General features: G+C 33.3%; 1 protein-coding gene across 1 annotated transcript; it reads right to left on the reverse strand.

Annotated features, from left to right (window-relative positions):
• Positions 1–12,064: 12,064 nt before the first annotated feature.
• On the reverse strand, positions 12,065–19,777 carry LOC145628092 (uncharacterized). Its single transcript, XM_081680417.1, has 7 exons — positions 19,020–19,777; positions 18,459–18,855; positions 14,238–14,781; positions 13,769–14,165; positions 13,596–13,699; positions 12,783–13,503; positions 12,065–12,107 (listed from the first exon to the last, which is right to left on the reverse strand). The coding sequence occupies exons 1-7, from the start codon at positions 19,775–19,777 to the stop codon at positions 12,065–12,067; spliced, it is 2,964 nt and encodes a 987-aa protein (XP_081536543.1).
• Between the last annotated feature and the right edge of the window lie 951 nt (positions 19,778–20,728).

Raw genomic sequence — 20,728 nt, forward strand, 5'->3', positions numbered from 1 at the left:
TTCCATACTTTCCTTTTCTTACAACTAGTAACAAGCTAAGATGTATTACTACTAGAATAATTTCATGGGAGTACAAGCATTTGATTGGGGGCTTTTACAAGCACTTGTTTCCATACTTTCCTTTTCTTTCAACTAGATTGGGGGCTTTTACAAGTATTTGATTTAGTGAGGGGTTTGCTCACTTCCGAATGATGAGTTACCCGTTTTAATTGTACTAAATTAATGTCTACATTTTAATTTAGTTAACACTCTTGTGAAATTATATTTAGTCACATACACTTAATTTCAACTATATTATGTGATTTATAATTGAGGTCAAATGTAATTATGTGGAATTTGTTAGATTTATATGTTATTGTATACTTTTAAATAATATAGTTTCTACTTATTATGAGAAAATAAAAGACAACTTATAATTTTGTGTTAATAATTGGAATATAAGAATATTGGATGAGAGTGTCATATTGTCCATGAATACGTAAGCATCTTGCCAATTATTATTATCAAAATGAGACCAGACATGCACGTTGAATAATTTCTTAAGATGTTTGATTATAAAAGAGTTAATAACTTATAGAGTAATGGACAATAATCTAGCTTAACATATATGCCTAAAGTTCAAAAGTTTGTTGACTAATTATTGGAAAATATTAAAAGCAAGCCAATTATGTAAATCATACTTTTTCCCATTTGATTTATTGGAGTACAAATATTAAGGAATACCAAATCATTTACTCAATTAGTAATAATATATCTTTGATTACATCCTTATTAACACAAATCTAATAAATTAAAATTAGAAATGCAATTAATAATTTAATATATAGCATCACAATAGGCTACTAACCGCATACTACAACCAAAAAATCCTAAGAGAATAGCATTATCAACCTGACAACTAAAGATTCCTAACATTAGAGTTTTGGTTTTTAGCCACAAGTATTCCTAACATTAGGTTTTGTAAGGGAAAAAAGAAAGGGACATTAGGTTTTTTTTTAGTCACAAATATTCTTAGATACTACTTTATTTTATTTTAAGGAATTTATGGGCTTACTTAGTTTATATTCATTTTATTTAATTTTTTTTGACACATTTTCTTTAATTAAAGTCTATAATTTTCAATTTTCTTGTGCAAATTCTTATTTCATATCAGTTTGTAGACATTCTTTATAGATTGTAGTAGACTTCTATAATACGGCGTATTATTTATAATCTTAATGGATAACCAACAAAGATTAACAATAATACAATTATATATACAAGTATAGTTATGCTGTTCTCAAAAAAAATAAAATAAAAAGTATAGCTATAATACTAGTTGGAAATGTTGTCAGTCAAATTGGCTAATAAATTAACCTTCTTAAAAGTAAATGCAGATTACCATATTACATTTCATTTAATAAAAATCAAATATTAATAAATTAAAGGTTTTTATCATAGAAATAATGCAGAAAACTCAAGACATCGTCCGGACTTAAAATTACTGTAATTTTGTAAGATGTTAATAAATAAACTTTTGGTTCGGCAATGTACGGAGTGCTAAAGTGTTGATGAAGGCAAATAAGAAATTACCTCCTAAGCTCCTATTGTTTGTTCCATTTAGCTGCGATATCAACTTTTCCCTTAGAAACAAGAATTCTTATTAACCTAACAATAATTTCAAAATGAGAATGATGGATAGCTATATATGTAATTATCCCCTACTACAAAAGAGAATAGAGGAGACCGAGGTCTAACTCAAGCTGTTAGAGCTCCCTTCCAAATTCTATGAGTTCTTGAGATCGATTCTCACCACCTGCCCGTGTGGCTCTCTAACACCTAAAAAAAAAAGAATAGAGGATGGTACGCGAACCATTGTCGAATCATGTGTATGGAACAGAAAAGAAACCGGTTGTGTAAAGAAACTTGTGTCTTTTGCCCTAAGACTAATAAAAACATTCAGGAAAAAAGATCAATTCTTATAGATACATGTTTTCTTTGCTGATTTTTTTAAAAAATAAAATTTGTCTTTTTGTTATGGCCGATACTTTGTTATCCAAATCAACAATCTTTAAAGCAAAATCAAAATTCAAGCTTTATTAGAAAAAATATTTTTTTTTTTAAAAAGAAGAGATACCAACTCAAAATTTATGTTAAATTAACATGAGCAATTAGGGTTTGAATATGTTACCTACTCGCACATTCATTCTCTGAGTTTCTTGCATTTTTTTTTTTAAAAAAATACTAAATTATTGATTTTTAATATATGTATCTGTGATTGGCTTTTGTAAAATACATGTCAATGTTAATAGAGTCGAATTTGACCCTAGCAAACTTGTTCTTACTGCTGGTGCAACTTCAGCTAATGAGAGCCTCATTTTTTGCTTGGCAAACCCAAGCGAAGCGCTACTTTTACCTGCCTCATTCTATCCACAATGAGTATGATTATTTAGAAGGGAATCTAGGTATAATTTTTGAAAAATATATTAAAGATATTAACTAGCATTTTTTTTCCATTAAAATTTGAGTTACTAATTTATTACACTATTTTGTTAGTGCACCCATTCTACAAGCTGTTGCAACAATATCCATAGTTGAAGGCTTAGCTAAATAATTCCAAAAAAAAAAAATCCTAAAAGTGTACTCATCTTCAAAAGATTAGTGAACAGGGTCTAATTAGACTATAGGGTAAGAATTTAGACAAATTTGCTCATAGTTTTCTATAAATGAACTAAAGAAAGTGTACCCATCTTCAAAAGATTAGTAAATAACAATGCTTATTTTACAAAGTAAGTACAATTAACAATTAAAACAAGAAAATATATCATAAATCCATAAAACAATTTTCTCATTTGCGGTTAAATCTCATCACAATATTGAAGATTATTATTTATTAACAATTTAAAATTAAAGAACATGTTGTCAAAAAAAAAAAAAAAAAAAAAAGGAAAAAAAAAAAGCGGGTTGTACAATTCAACTAACTTTGTGATAATAGTTGCAAAATTATTGACATATTTCAAATACTCATATTGCTATAGTACCAGTAATGTTAATAGCAAGTTACAATGCAAGTAAAGTGGAAAAGTAAGAAACAATAGGCAAAGACCTAATCATGTTATTAACCAATGTATTCTAAATACATGAAAGAAAGGAAGAGAAGACAAACAAAGCAATACATCTTGCTTTGTTTCATTGCTTTGTTTGGATATTCAACCATGCATTTTCCTTTCTTTTTAAATATACAAGCTGTGAGACACACGCAAATTGCGTGTGCAACATAAGAAATGACTATGCATGATTCGATTTTTTTTTTTTCCTAAAATATAATCTTAAAAATAATATTAGTGGGTTTATAAATTAATGAAATCATAGAGGTTAAAAGTAAGATATGAGTACATTATAATGTTCATGCAAAATATGATTTCCCTCAAAAAAAATAAATAAAATAAATAAATTAAAGGGTGGTAGTTTTTTTTTTTTTTTGGTAGTTATATTTTTAAAATTATGGTAGTTTTCTTTTGAAAATTATAAAAGATGAAAGGGGTATTTTGGGAAAGTGAAATTTATCACCCAAAACCCCCTTTCACTTTATATATTACTATAGATCAAATCTTTGTAGTGTTGAATAGGGGTAAATACAAGTTAATCTTTGAGATTCACAAAATTTGTTTATCACATGGCAATTTTGTAAATAAATCAACAACTTTTTCCATAAAAGTGGGTCCTACAGTGATGATGACTGGATAAAGTTGTTGATTTATTTACCAAAATGTCATGTGTTTATCCCAGAGATAAACTGGGGCTTCCTCGTTGAATAGATTAGAAAGGAAAATGGAATGTCATCTTCTCCTTCCTCACACCTCCTTTTTCCTTCATTCCTTTTCCTTTCCATATCCTTCCCTTCACTACTATCATTCTAATTAACATAGTGTAAATCCGAATATTAGTAAATTTTTGGTTCATACATACAGTGGCAGACCTTGAAACATTTTCTTTCGGAGGGCCAATAAATATAGCATAAATGTACATCTAAAACAAGAATATAATAACATAAGCATTCAAAAGCAAAAACGCAATATATTGAAATGGTAGTATCAATTGATAGATATTAGTCAAGAAATAAAGAACGACATACAGAAGGCAAAAACGTACTCTATACTTCTAACTAAGTAATTTATTGACCTTGATAACGTCTCGTCACCTAGACTTATTAATTTCTTTTTTATTGCTCAAACTAATCAATATAGCATAGAAATCTAATTAAAAAAAATAAAAGGAAAAATAAAAGGAAAAAGAAAACAAAAACTTTTAAAGAAATAAAAATTGAAACAATACCAAGTACGTAGTTTATTCACTGAATAACTGTACGAGTAGTAAAAGAGGAAAAAAGGGTTGTGGGTTGTTATTGTAGATTTGTAGAGTGGAGTAGTATATAGCTTTGGACTGCTAGGCAAAGAAAGAAAAGCAATCAGTTTTTATCTCAAATGTTATCAGGGGCCAAGCCTAGTTCAGTCTTCACTATAATTGCCTCTGCATACATACATTACATGTAAAAAAAATATATTTTGTTGGATTGATTTAAAACATCTTCTTAACACCCCGACATTCGACTCTGAAACTGAGCTATGGAAAATAATCTTTTATGATGTAAAGTTGAACCCGGTTGGTTTCGTATTTGTTTTGCTAATATGTCCGATGATACCTTTGACCTTACTATCAAACATAGAATATCATCTTAGGTTTACTTTTGGTTCTATACGTGTAAAAGAGCTCAATCTCGTAAAAAAAAAAAGTGTTTTTTCGTCCTTTTTTTTGTCGTTGTAAAATAAAAGCTGTGACATTAGTCATTTGACTGTGCTTCGGCCATAAAATTGTACTAATAATTATAGCTTCCTAAATCATTTCATAAATTTATACTAGGGAGTTTTAAAGATTGAAATAAATAATGGGCAGATTATTTATTTATTTATTTTTTGAAAGAATAATGGGCAGTTTATGAATATAGTGTTTCGATAGTGTTTTTTTTTTTTTTTCACAAGCAACACAATAGTTATTGTTAGGAAATTAGGGTGTAATCGTGTTTGATTAATGCGGAACAAATCAATGAAATTAAGAACGAGAAAAGCAATAAAGAAGATAAACAAAAAAACACAAGGATTTACGTGGTTCGATCAAAATAGACCTACATCCACGGGTGGGGGATTCGAGAGCTTCTTCACTGTAATGGAGAAAGAAACAAGAGAATAATACAAGGAGTCTTAAATCTAATGGCTCGAAAGGTATGATCTAATTGATCAACTAAAGGACCCTTTTATAACACAAGAAAACCCTAATAAAACCCTAAGATTGTTCCCCAAGTATACTCAAATAGCCGTCATAGAAAAGATATAATTGTAGGAAATATTCCATAAATTATCCTAGAATAACCTAACTACCGAGCTATAGCTCGGCAGCTAGCTCATGCCTGCCGCAAGTCCTCACAGGGCCGAGCTATAGGTCACTCGCATAGAGCTATAGCTCGCAGCCTCGTTGCAAATTTCCAACTTTGTCAGGTTATTGTAAAACGGTAATTACTTTCTCGTTTCTTATCGGAATTGGGCATATGACCTATTGTTGGAAAGCTCTTGAACCAAGCTATCACCTCCAACTTGAATCACCTCAAAATAAGTTGTAGTTTGAGAGATATAATCGTTCAAAGTCAACCCTACTAGATTTCAAGTCACAATTTAACAATCTCCACCTTGACTTGAAATCGACCAAAAACCAAGATAACTCCACCTTGAACCAAAACCAAGAAGTAATTCTCATAATAAAACATAAAACCTCCACCTTAAACAAAAATCCATAAGCCTACTCACATTAGGCTATCACCAAACGGACATCTTCCATAACTTGTGAACCGGTGCGTCTCCGAACACAAAATTCCGTACACAAAACCATCACATGGCCTAGATTGAGAGTATAATGTCCCGACGCCAAGCATGCTTATCAAAATTGACCAAACTCTCTTCAAACACTTCTTCATCCAAAAATCAAACAAAAAAAAACTTAAGCAATTCTAGAAAAATAAAAATTACATCAAGAATTTCTAAATTGCAATTGTACTTAGTAAATCACAAAAGTACCAAAATTGAGATAAGAAATAGCATAACTAGAACAAAATCTAATGCATAACCAAGATTTCTACTTTATTGCAAACGAAAATCAAAAGCAATCTATCATAGACTCCATACCAAAAATCCACACGGTTTCTCGTTTTACCAAGAGATCTCAAAGGGGAACTTATCATGAAGAGATCGTAGAAACCGCAACCCCAAAGCTCGTAACCCTAAAGTGCATAATCATCATCATCGTCGGTATTGGCAATATTTGCGGATTTGTCCTCATTGGATTTCTCCACATTCTTCTTCTTCTTAAATTTCCAACACTCGGCTTTGATATGACCCTTCACATGACAACAGTTACAAACTTTTCCTTTACCGAAATTGTTATTACCACCATGAGCAACTAAAGCATTGTTTTGAGCAGGATTACTAGATTTATTAACCAACTTATTTTCAATTAAATCTCTCTGGGTTAAGGCATCCTTAACATCCTCCAAACTCAAATCATCTCTACCATACAATGAAGTATCTCGAAAATGCTTATACGTAGGCGGTAAAGAACACAACAACTTAATAGCCATATCCTCATCATCGATCTCAACATCGATGTTTTGCAAATCCATAATAATAGAGAAGAATTCATATAAATAAGACTTAAGCGGTTTACCTTCTTCTAGACGAAGATCATGAAGTCTAGATTTGAGTAGTAGACAGTTGGTCACGCTCTTTGTCATATAAAGTGACTCCAACTTCAACCACAAACCCTCAAGAGTCGTCTCCTTGGCAACCTCTCTCAAAACATCATCAGAGAGACATAATTGAATTGCCGAAAGAGCCTTCAAATCGATCTCCTCCCACGTATCCACCGTCATGCCCGAAGGCTTGTTGGATACTCGTTCAAGAACCTTGTGACAGCCACTTTGAACCAATATGACTTTCATCTTCAATTGCCATAGGCCAAAATTCACTTGCCTATCGAATTTCTCAATATCAAATTTCATTGGCATAATTTAATCAAACTAATCTATAAACACCTAAACCTTAAGACCTTAAAACCTTGGCTCTAGATACCACTTGTTAGGAAATTAGGGTGTAATCGTGTTTGATTAATGCGGAACAAGTCAATGAAATTTAGAACGAGAAAAGCAATAAAGAAGATAAACAAAAAAACACAAGGATTTACGTGGTTCGGTCAAAATAGACCTACATCCACGGGTGGGGGATTCGAGAGCTTCTTCACTATAATGGAGAAAGAAACAAGAGAATAATACAAGGAGTCTTAAATCTAATGGCTTGAAAGGTATGATCTAATTGATCAACTAAAGGACCCTTTTATAACACAAGGAAACCCTAATAAAACCCTAAGATTGTTCCCCAAGTATACTCAAATAGCCGTCATAGAAAAGATATAATTTTAGGAAATATTCCATACATTATCCTAGAATAACCTAACTACCGAGCTATAGCTCGGCAGCTAGCTCATGCCTGCCACAAGTCCTCATAGGGCCGACCTATAGCTCACTCGCATAGAGCTATAGCTAGCAGCCTCGTTGCAAATTTTCAGCTTCGTCAGGTTTTTGTAAAAGGGTCATAACTTTCTCGTTTCTTATCGGAATTGGGAATATGACCTATTGTTGGAAAGCTCTTGAACCAAGCTATCACCTCCAACTTGAATCATCTCAAAATCAGTTGTAGTTTGAGAGATATAATCGTTAAAAGTCAACCCTACTAGATTTCGAGTCACAATTTAGCAGTTATTGTGGTCTTAAAGATTGAATTAATTAATGGGCATGGTATGCTAGCATGGTCTTCTTTTTGCGGTAAGTAGACTGAGCCACTCGATTGCGACAACCTCTACTTGGTTCGCTAGTTAATGGAAAAGTATTGTGTAGAACGGACTCACGTGAGTCCAATCATACAAAAAAAAATAAAAAAATTAATTGTTAGAAATTTTATAATAACGATCAGATATTAGATAATAAGTATCAGAAATTAGATAATAAGTATCAGAAAATAGATAATATTGGTCAGATATTAAATAATAAGTATCAGAATTCAGATAAAGTTGGTCAGATATTAGATAATAAGTATCAGAAATTAGATAATAAGTATCAGAAACTAGATAATAAATGTCAGAAATTAGATAATATAATTATCAGGTATTAGATAATAGTATCAGAAATTAGATAATACTGGTCAGACATTAGATAATATTGGTCAGGCATTAGATAATATTGGTCAGTTATTACATACTAATCATCACGCAAGAGAGGGTCCACAACTGGGCATTCATTATTCGTCTCTTCTCATGTGACTCTCCCTCCCAACCTCACTTTCACTCTCACTCTCTCTCCTACAAACCCACCAAATAGAAACCTCAAAAATGTCGTCATCTTCCTCAAAACTCCTCTCAATATTCTCTCTCCTCTTTGTAATCCTCTACATTACACTCCATGTAGAAGCTCAGATGCCACCACGCTGGTTCCAACAACTCCAATCTTCTCGCTGGTAACTCTTTAGATTGAGAGCGGTGTTCGTCTCCTCCTCTTCATCAGGGGCGGCGGTGGCAGCCATCGTCGAGGAACACCGCTATCCTAAACTGCGATCCATCGTAAACGCAAGCCTCGACGTGAGTCCATTGAAGAAGTATTGTGTATGATCAGGTAAGGATCAGAATAAGGAGGAGAGAGAAAATATGAAAATAATGGTGATGAATGAAAGATTGTAAAAATGGAGGAAAGAGAAAATGGAGTTAGTGTGTTTGAAGGTTATAAACTGGACTCACGTGAGTCCGGTCTCACACAAAACCTTTTGATATTTAATAATCTAGTTTAGTCCAAGATAATTGGAGAAAAGTTATGTCACAAATTAATTTTTGATTCATGCTAATTATACAATGAATTTTTATTTTCCATAATTTTTGAATAATTTAATTTAGGAAAAGATATTATCATATATTCCTCCCTAAATAATGTCCTCTCTAATTTCATTTTTCAAAAAAAAAAAAAATAAAAAAAAAAAAAAAAAAAAAAACCGTGTAACTTACTACTTCGTTCATTTTTATAAATGTAGTTAATATTATTCTTCAACCTGTAATCACGTCCACCTTTAACAATGACAATGTAGCTACAATATTAAACAATGACAAATTAATCATGAAATCACGTGACTAATTAAAATTAGTTAAGCCCTAAATCATACTCTGTAAAATATATTATGTATATTTTTAACCAAAATTTATAAGTATATATAATTTAATAAATTAAAATATCAAAAATTAATTTAAATTGATGCATAATCATTATGATGATTATAGATTAATTATATTGATTTTATATATACTTTGAAAATTTATAGATGAGTTTTAGAGGAAGAATGAAGGTTATAGATAGGTTGATGATTAAGTGAACCTTTAAAGAATGCTGAAGATGAAAATGATTAATCTTGAAATTATAAAATAAAATCCGTAATCAAACGAATTTTTGTTACATATTAAAATTGATTACAACTAAAATTGAAAAAATTAAAGCAAAAATATGATAAATATTCATTAATGATCTATTTATTTCATGTAAACTTTGATAATATATTGTTGTGTTTTGGACGAATAAGATGAAATCTGCCATTGCAAATGGTTGAAACTATCAAAATGAAAATGAAGATATTAAATTGGGGATGAAGATATACAAATGTTTTTTTATATGTATAATTATATGATTGTTAATAATATTATAGTTTTTCTGTTTTTTTAATACTTGTAATACTTTTCTAAAATGAAAATGATATAATACTTGCAATACAATATATTACATAATTGAAAATTTGATGAAAGCTATTTATTTTAACGTCAATTCATAACATCACTTTCTCTCTCCCTCGCTCTATTCAATAATTCCCAACTATTTATTACACATGCATGCACATATGTATAACACTTCCAATCATTAGATTAGATTTAAGGAATCTATATTCCCCTCAATTTTTATTAAAAAACTCAAATAGGCTCAACTTTGACAAATTTTGAAAGGAGTATTAAATAATCATTGGTGGCTGAATTGTTAAAATCATTCAAATTTGATAGATTTTGAATTTCTTTAGTGCAGCTGTGGCATATGTAACTAAGTTAAAAGCAAGTTGTATTATAGCATGCAGTTCAATTTTACTATTTGTTATCTTTTCAATTTTCAGTGTACTTGTAAAAAACGACACATGCTACCACAGTAACCACACATAGGCTTTTTGTTTTTGAGTTATGAAAATGGAATGTAAAATAAAAATTTTGCGAAAGTTAATTATGATAGAAAGTAAAGTACATATATTCTACTATGCTAATAACATAATGTCGTCCTTAATTGCCACATAATCAAATAAAACTAATGTCGTCCTTGGCCATTTGAAAATCACCTCCTATTTACCTGAAAAACAAACAAAAAAGTAACCATAACTAAGTTAGTTTACGTTTATGAATTCAACAAAGAGCTCCTAATATGTATCTAACAGTAGATGAAAACATTTAAACATTTAAGTACGTGAGAATAGCATGTACCATTTAAACTTCTAGTTGGTATGTTAATCTCGTAAAACAGAAAGATTTTTCCAATCATCCACATGATGTAGGTGGTCAGAAAAACCGAACCCAAGTCGCACCCGCATCCTACAAAAGCGAATTCCCATGGATGAAGATTGTCATACCAAGATGATGGACTATCAGCTTTACCCTTGGAATCAATCATTGGCATCGGTGGGGCAGCTCCACACTTTATAGGTAATGGAAGTCTACATAATCCACGATTGCCGACGTACGAGTTTTCACCCATTAAAGTGAAAATTACAACGTTAGTTTTTACGTTAAATTTTATGGTAAATGATCATTGGTGCCTTTTATTTATAAATTGATCAATATACTTCTTTTTGTTTTTATGGTGTAGGTGAGCTAAAATTGCTGAATTATACCCAAAAGTTGGATTACTTTGGGTCTAGCAACCTCTTATTTACGCAGAGATTGCTAGTTGACGATACATTATGGGAAGGATCACAAGTAGGATCCCCCATTTTTGTGTTGTTTGGCGAAGAACACAGCACCGCCGGAGCAATTCGGGGTTTTGAATCAAAACGCAGCCGAATTTCAGGCGATGTTAGTTCACATTGAGGTATGATATCAATTCTAGTCAATTACAATTTTTAACTTGTTAATGACAATAAAATTAAGAATTTTATATTAGCTAAATAGTCTTAAAGATATAATTAATTGCAAAGTGTTCATCACGATGTACAATATGATACTTAAAAGGGTATAATATCAAATGAATTAATTATTCTAAATTATTAAAAAGAACATTTATATAAACTTTTATAATGATTTAAAAATTCTAAAAATTCATGGTATATTATATATTATATATTATATATTGCACATATATATATTACAACGTTAATTTTTACTAAAAAAGATACCTTTCTTTTTAAAATAGCTTTAAGGGAGCCTATTGGTATTAAAATTAAAACAATAATTTTTATCTCCTACCTGCGTTCATATAATAGTTTGCTAGTTTAGGGTTTTTTTTTAGTTCTTTAATTAGGACACAAGTTATTGAGTTAATTATGATTTTCTAAAGTTTTAGACTAACCAAATTAATTGTATGTAATGATAATCAACTTAATAATAGACAGTCAAATACTAGACCAACCAAATTAAGAATATAAGTTTGTATCAAAAAATTATTCAATCAAATATAGACCAAATTAATACAGTACTAGACAATCAAATACTAAAAACATTAATAATAAATGATCATATAATACTAGACTAACCTTCTTTTTTTAAAAAAATAAAAAATAAGTACTAGACTAACTAAATTCAGCAAGTACTAGGAGTACTAGATAATCATATTTTTACAACATATCAACCAAAATTAAGGTAGTAAAAAATAACATTTGAAATTTCGAAATCTTACTCATGCCCGATGATGTCCAAAGAAAGGTTATAAGTATGACGACGATATAGGCAACAACCATTTTGCTAAACTGTTACAAAACAACAAGCATTAGGAAGAATTGTAGAAGATAGAAATGTTAACTACCAAATAAACATTGAGAGCAACCAATAAATAGTTTGTTATACTACTTAGGTAAGATCAGCTATCTATTTAGAATAATAATAAGGAAATTTGTTTTAAATGAACTTTTAAGTGCCCTTAGCTTCTTTGCGATGAGAATCCAAACTGATGAAGAAGACCTTTTAAACTAGTTTGTTGTGCTTTGGGATCTTTACGTCGGAAAGCGGGAGTTAATCACAAAAGTTCGGCGTTATTGACCACCACGTGCGACGCGCGTGACTTATTAAACCTCAAATTTATTTTTATTTTTTTTGGTTTTTTCCCGCTTTTCTCCCTAAACTCTTAATTTCCCCCAAATATCTTTCTCTCTCACCTTTATTTTCTATACATAAATAGAGTTTGATTGAAGGCAGGTTTGATTGAGATAAAGTTTGATGAAATTTGGGGATATGTCAATTTAGAGTGAATAGAGAGAATAGAGACTTTTATTTCGTATTAGCATGTACACGAGTATATATATACAATCCTAAGAGATTAGGGCTCGAAACATAACACGACCCATTAGCTACATAATATATGGCCTAACACCCTCCCTCAAGTTGGAGCATGCAAATCACAAATGCCCAACTTGCCAAGTAAATACCAAAATTGTTGTTTGTTCAATGCCTTAGTGAAAATATCCGCAAGTTGATCCGTCGTTTTCACATACGACGGACTAATAACACCATCCTGAATCGCATCACGGACATAATAACAATCAACCTCAATGTGTTTAGTACGCTCATGAAAGACCGGATTCTGAGCAATATACAATGTAGACTGGCTATCACAAAACAAAGTAATGGCGTGGGGATGCGCGACTCCCAAACTCAAAAGTAGAGCCTTCAACCACTTCAATTCATCAGTGGTTTTAGACATTAAATGAAACTCGGCCTCTGTAGAAGACTTAGCCACGGTATCCTGCTTCTTAGTCTTCCAAGATATAGGGGATGCGCCAAGAAACACTAACCAACCAGAAATAGATCGTCTCGTCAAAGGACAACTAGCCCAATCTGAGTCACACCAACCTGTAATATGCAGATCACAATCAGAGCTCAAAAGGATTCCCTGGCCCGGACATCCTTTCAAGTAACGCACCGTACAAAGAGCAGCCTCCCAATGATCCTGACGCGGTTGTTGCATAAATTGAGACAAAATATGAACCGCATAAGATAAATCAGGTCTCGTGAAAGATAAATAGATCAAACGACCCACAAGGCGACGATACATTTCTGGATCAGAAAAGAAAGGAGACTCTGATTTAGCCAGAGTATGATTCTGCTCAATAGGAGTACCTGCAGGACGTGCTCCTAGCAAACCAGACTCTGCAATAATATCCAGAGTATATTTCTGTTGACATAAAATATGCCCTCCGGACTACGTGCAACCTCAATACCAAGAAAGTGTTTTAACACACCCAAATCTTTCATATTAAAACAGTTACTAAGATATGATTTGAATGATGAGATTGCAGAAGAATCATTATCGGATACTATCAAATCGTCAACATACACCAGAACACTAAGTTGAACATTTCCAGATTGCAGAGTAAAAAGGGAGTAATCAGAGTACGACTAGATAAAACCGTACCTTTTCAGAGAAGAGGCCAACGTAGAGAACCAACAACGAGGTGCTTGCCGTAACCCATACAAGGACTTTTGAAGACGAAAAACCATCCTTGGTTGAGAGCCATGAAAACCAGGTGGAGGCTTCATATAGACAAAAGTCTTGTTATAATCGATACCCTCAACCTGATGATTACCTAAAATAACAAGACGAGCCTTCAATCTTTCTAGTGTACCATCGGATTTAAGCTTGACCTTGTACACCCAACGGCAACCCAAGGCTTTCTTGCCCGGAGGCAATTTGGCCATAACCCATGTTTCATTATTTTCAAGAGCATCAATCTCTTTTTGCATAGCCTCTGTCCAACCCTCGTGCTTCATTGCCTCATGAAAATTACAAGGCTCAACCATAGTGTCCACAGCTGCAATAAACACACGATGTGGCAAAGAAATTTTTTCACAATTCACAAAATGTGCTAAGGGATAAGGAGTACCTGAGGAGCTTAGAGTAGACGGTGAACGCGAAGAGATAGATGGACTTGGAAGAGACAAAGTATGTGCGACATAATCTCGGTGCCAACCCGATGGGTGCCTTACCCTTTGACCTCGACCCAAGTCATCGGCAGAAGAAGAAGAGTGGCTCTGATCAGCCATAGAGCTGCTGTCCGAGCCACTGTCCGTGGCTGTTGGAGTGGCAGCAGGGGCCGCGGAGGGGCTGCGGGCAGAGCTGGAGGTCGCGGGTTGGTTGCGGACCAGCCTGCCAGTGGCAGCACCACCCTGCGAGGAAGAAACAAAAGAAGCAGGGGTAGCAGTTTCGGGCATAGCAGGGGCAGCAGTGTGGGGTGCAAGAGTAGCATCATTAGGGGGAGTGACAGTAGGGGGGTAGTGGAGAATTGTCATGTGTAAGAGATGTCTCACCCAACTCCAAACTTGCTCTAAATCAGCTAAAAAATCAACATCAATTCCAACATTGTCATGAGACACAACCCCTACATTAGTGTCGCCAACCCCATCATCACACACAAACGGAAATTCATGCTAAAAAAATTTGACATCACGCGATACAAAACTATCACCCGTTTCCAATTCATACACCTTCCAACCCTTTTTACCATGAGGATTCCCACAAAGACACACTTCCTACTTCTAGGAGAAAATTTGTCACCTTTAGCCTTTTGATTGTGAGCAAAACATAGACAATCAAACACCCTCAAAGCATCAAAATCGGGTTCTTTGTTAAAGAGAATTTCATATGGGGTTTTATTGGCTAAGCTAGTAAAGTAGAAGGAGTACGATTAATCAAATAAACCGCCCCCAAAACACATTCTCCCCAAAAACCTATCGGGTGGTTCCCTTGAAACATTAAGGCTCGACTCACATTTAATATATGTTGATGTTTTCTTTCTACTCTACCATTTTGTTGTGGGGTACCAACACAAGAATTTCAGAATAAAATGCCATTATCATTGAAATAAGGAATTATGTGTTTGAATTCGGTTCCATTGTCACTCCACATACATTTGACAGTAACATCAAATTGACATTTAACCATAGCAAAAAATGAGAGAAAGGAAGAATAAAATTCGGTTTTATCATTCAATATATAAACCCAAACACCTCTTGAAAAATCATCAACAATTGTAAAAAAATAGTGAGCACCACAAGTAGACGGTGTCTTATATGACCCCCACAAATCACAATGTATTAATTCAAAAATACGGCTAGCCCGATTATCACTATTGGGAAAACTATCCCGAGTTTGTTTTGCTTGTGGACAAATATCACATGCTTTATTCAAGAATTTGCTACTAGAACTAGTACTAATAGCAGGAACTAACTTGACAATCTTATCCGACGGATGACCCATACGACGATGCTATAGCTTGAATGTTGAAACTTTCGAATCCGTCACCGCACATACTTTGGGAAGACGCCGAAAATAGTAGAGTCCATCTAATCGTTCACCGCCTCAATCAGGCTCCCCGAGAGTTGGTCCTGTATAGCACATAAAGAATTAGTGAATTGAACAACACAACGAGAATCATCAATTGTAACACCCTAGAAATTCCTTTATTTTAAAATACTTGTTTTGCCCTGTATAAAACTTTAAATAGGAATATCTAAGACATTACCGCCACCGTGAAAATGGTTAAGGCAAATATCAAAGATACACAGCGGAAGACTAATTTTAAAAACCTTTCCAAAACAAACCAACTTGAAAAGCTAACCAAACGAAAGTAAAGTTAAAACCAAAATGAGCGAAGTAAAATGAAAATCAACCTACAACTTGGAACCTTTAAAGGCCCTTATTAAAAACCAAACCAAATCCAAAACTTGATGTTAGCTCCACATATAAATATTAGCATAAATAATTAAAGCAGAAACACATTGTAACTAATATAAACTAGCATGATTCGCTCTTCACTCGTGCCCCATCATGAATATGCCTCAATACCTGAAAAGCTTATCTTTACTTGTCTCCACTACTCTCCATTAAAAATGGGTCATCATAGGGCCAAGATAAAGACATGGCCAAAACACACAAATACACATAATCAGCAAAGCTGAGTACATAAGCGTAATTAAACACACTATCATGCTTTCACTTATCAACACACACTTACCTCATTGCACCTGTTCACAAGCACACACACCAATCAACAAGACACAATGACTAGACACTAATTAATTCATTTAGCGTTGATTACGCATCGAACGAGTTTCCACCTCCTAACCTCCCCTAAATAAATTTGAGGTTAACTGACACGGGAGCTAACCGTGCCAGCGACAAAACCACTCAAAGGTGGCGGAATTCCTGCGCATAATAATAAATAAAAAAGGAATATACAGCGTCTTGTACTCCATTAGAAGTTATGGTTAAATATAAAACCCCATAACTCCCCCCATTGTTCATACTCAAGGTATATACGTTCCAAGAGTTTTGGTGCATAATCTCTTTCACTTTACGTTATTTACATATTATTAGACTTGGTGATGACTCTCAAAGCATAATAAGTCAATCAACAATAATTATTCACTCAAACAAACATACCAATTTAATTCTTGAATAATTAGTGACCACATATTATTTAATGTTGAACCCTTTTTAATTCTACCTCAGTGTCAAAGACACCTTAAACGCATAATGCGCCAAAAATCCTATCCCTCGGTGTTAAAAACACCTTAAGTGCACAAAGGCACCAACATACAATTTATTCCTTGTGTACATAGACACTTATATATCTCCTTCCTCATGCTTAAAGCATCAATAAAAATTATTTGAACCATAATAAAATTCCTTTTCAATATTCCAAACATAATTAAACATGTAGTTTAATTAATCATGCCTTCTAACATGCCATAAATAAAAATGTGGTTCAAACACAACATGCCCAAAATATAATCTTCCAATCTATAACCATCACAAATAATTCATGCTTCCCAATTCAATCACAAACATCATAAATTCACAATTCCATACATAAACCTTAGCATGATACTACTTGTAATTAATTGAAATCAAACCTAGCATGATTCTACATCATCAAAATATGCTAAGTACGCGTACGTACCTCAAATAAGCTCTTAAAATAACCGAGTACTCTACAACAATTCTCGAACCAAGTCTCCTACATAAAGGGACAATAATACTATATTAATTACCCTTGTATACACAATATCCGGCAACTTAAACTCACTTTAAATAACTTATAATAATCTGAAAATTATTTAAAAACCCCTAATTAAACTCCTTTTTAATGGATAATCACACCCTTTTATTAAAAATCACAATGATACTACTTTAAATAAAATTCCAACATTTTAAACTAATCAAAAATCCTTTAAAACTTCATCAAAATACATCTTTATACTTAAATTATCCATAGAAACATTAAATTATCTCTTACCCCTTTTAAACTCAAAGATAAAATTTAAAGCAAAAAAAAAAAAAAAAAAAAAAAAAAACTTCGTTAAAAATCAAAAACTGCTCGAAAATCGTATTTAGAGGCTGAATTTGGCCACGAGAGGTTAGTGAGTATTTCTTAAAACGTTGTTTCCACTCGAAAAACACTACTTTTTTTTATCAAAATCGGAGGAGTTTAGAACTAATCGAGATTAAAACGAGTTTAATATTAACGAACGGAAATCTAATTATTTAAACATGAATTTGCGTGTTCAAAATAAATTATAAAGTTCAATCATCAAAATACAATTTGATACTAATTAAATTAATTTCAAACAATAAAATCAAAACCCATAAATCAATAATTATAATTACACAAATTAATAAAACAAAGGAGAGAGAAAATAAGACTAACCTTTTTGTGTCGGAAATTTTTAGGGATTCATGGGGTATTTATAGAGTAGAGAGTGTAGGGTTAAATTTGGGCTTATAAAAATGTGGGCTTGAGTTATGGGATAGGGCTTGAGTTATAGGTTTTGAAATCGGTTATTCCAATAAGAGTATGTAGGAATAATTTACATTGCCCAATAATTAATAGATGTTTGGCCCAAAACATATTTTACTTTTATAAAACTTTATATTTAAAATACTTTAACCCTTTAAAATATTTAATTAAAATACTTGAGCCCTTGACAATACATTTTATTAATACTTAAATACTTTATAAAAAATACATAAAAATACGGGGTATTACATCAATCAATTTAGAGACCGAAATTAAATTGCAATTTAATTGCGGAACGTATAAAACGTTTTCAAGAATTAATCCGTCATCCAAGTACACTCGGCCCTCCTTTGTTGCCATGGCTTGAGAACCATCCGGAAGACCGATGGGGCAAGGAGATATGAATGTGAAATCCATGAGACATGATTCGGCACCGGTAACATGATGGGAAGCGCCGGTGTCAATGATCCAAGATAATGAAGGAGACTCACCCGTCATCTTATCTTGTTGACGATTATTAGCCATAAATAAGAGAAGACGAACATGCTCTGGTTGAAGTTTTTCCAAAGCCGAGAGGGTGTCCTGTGAGGGAAGAGAGGCAGCGGCAGCAAGGGAGGTGCCCACGACATTAGCTCGAGCCGTGGGCTTGCCTTGATCTGACGAGGCAGCAGCACTAGAAGAAGGAGCAGCCACGGCAGCAGGTCTGCCAGAAACAGAGGACCCCTATTGTCCCAAACCTTCCCCCCCTTTTTACCGTATTTCTCGACCCACCATTCGGGGTATCCATGAAGCATAAAACACCCCGAATTGTCATGGCCGGTGCGTTTACAGTGATGGAAATAGAGCTTTGATTTATCCACCCAAAACGTGGATTGAGAGGAGCGACGATCTAAGGGCAGAGAAAAGACATGAGCCTCACCCTTCTCAGAGTGAGCGTGGCTTTGAGAAATCGAACGAGAACGCTCCTCCTGCAGAAAAGCTTGGTAGGCACGGTCAAGAGTCGCCAAAGGTTGTTGTGATAGAAGATTAGTTCGAACCACCGCATATTTTTTATCATCAATACCAATCAAAAATTGGTGCAATTTTTCCTCCTCCCTATCCAATTCGTATTTGGCAGCAATGTTACAAGAGCAATTCCCACATTCACAACCATGGGGGGGTTTGAGACGAATAAGATAATCGAATAGGTTCATCGGAGTAGTGTAGTATTCCTCAACCGTCATGGTTGAAGTTTGTCTGCAAGAGGTAATTGAAGCTCGCAATTGCTGAAGACGAAGTCCACTAGCTTCACCAAAACGAGTCTCCAAATAGTCCCAAAGTTTCTTCACCTCCTCGAAATAGGGTATAGAGGCCGCAAGTTTAGGATCAATAGCACGCAAGAGCCATGAAATTAACATGGAATTGACAGTCGCCCAGTCAAGAAGCTTCTTCTTCTCTGGTGGTTTTGAAATTGTGCCATCAATGAAGCCAAATTTGCGGCGAGATTTTAGAGATAGAGTGATCGCCCGAGACCAAGCAAGGTAGTTATCGGATTTCAATACCACATGGGTGATTAGATTCCATGGTTGGTCACCGGCACCAAGATAGAACGGAGAAGATGGATCAAGTTTGCCTTCGTCTCCCATGTCGATCAATCAAGCAGTAGAGAAAAAAAATTGTGGAAATTAGAGGAATTGTGTTTAGGGTTAGAGTTTAGAGAGTAGCGTATAATAGCTCCGATACCATGTCAATTTAGAGTGAATAGAGAGAATAGAGACTTGTATTTCGTATTAGCATGTACACGAGTATATACAATCCTAAGAGATTAGGGCTCGAAACATAACACGACCCATTAGCTACATAATATATGGCCTAACAGGGTATGGATTTAAAAGATCCTCCCTCGGCTCCTCGCAAACAATGGTATGTAAAAGCTGATTGTAACTTTAAAAAATAAAAGAGAGTATTGTGAAGTAGAAACTCCAAAACGTAGAAATTGGCCCTACAAATTATGAAGAATATTGTCTTGATTATGAAGTACGGAGTAGAATTTATGGACCACCACTTATCTTGTTTTATTCTAATTGTTAAAAATGAGTGAAAAACTACTTAAGACATTAGACATCTAAAATAATAAAAAGTAATAAATAAATTATGTACGTTTATAAATATTCCGTATCATTTTCAAGAAATATTAGATTACATCATGTTTAGGCTTTTGTTTGTAAAGGACTATTTTAGGAGGCTAGCTAGGTTGCTTTGCATTTTTTCAATTAGCTTTTTATGTGGTCCCCTTAATAATAAGCAAACTATTAGTCTGCTTCATTAATAATATTGTAATAATAATGGTCTAGGTCTCACACACCAAATTATTAGACCATATACAAAGTTTAAGGAAGTTTCACAATAAAACAAACTAATTATAGGGATAAATTGAGGTCAGTAACGTTAATTTTTGGTTATTATGCTTCCAATTTTGCATATCATCTATATATATACTATTTGTAATTAAAAAAAAAAGTTTAGAAGCAAGTCCATACTAGATGTGACACTCACCCTCTGTCATTAGTTATATTATTACATGTGATAATACATAC

The sequence above is a fragment of the Chenopodium album genome, chromosome 4, assembly GCF_948465745.1.
Source record: "Chenopodium album chromosome 4, dcCheAlbu1.1, whole genome shotgun sequence".
NCBI lineage: Eukaryota > Viridiplantae > Streptophyta > Magnoliopsida > Caryophyllales > Amaranthaceae > Chenopodium > Chenopodium album.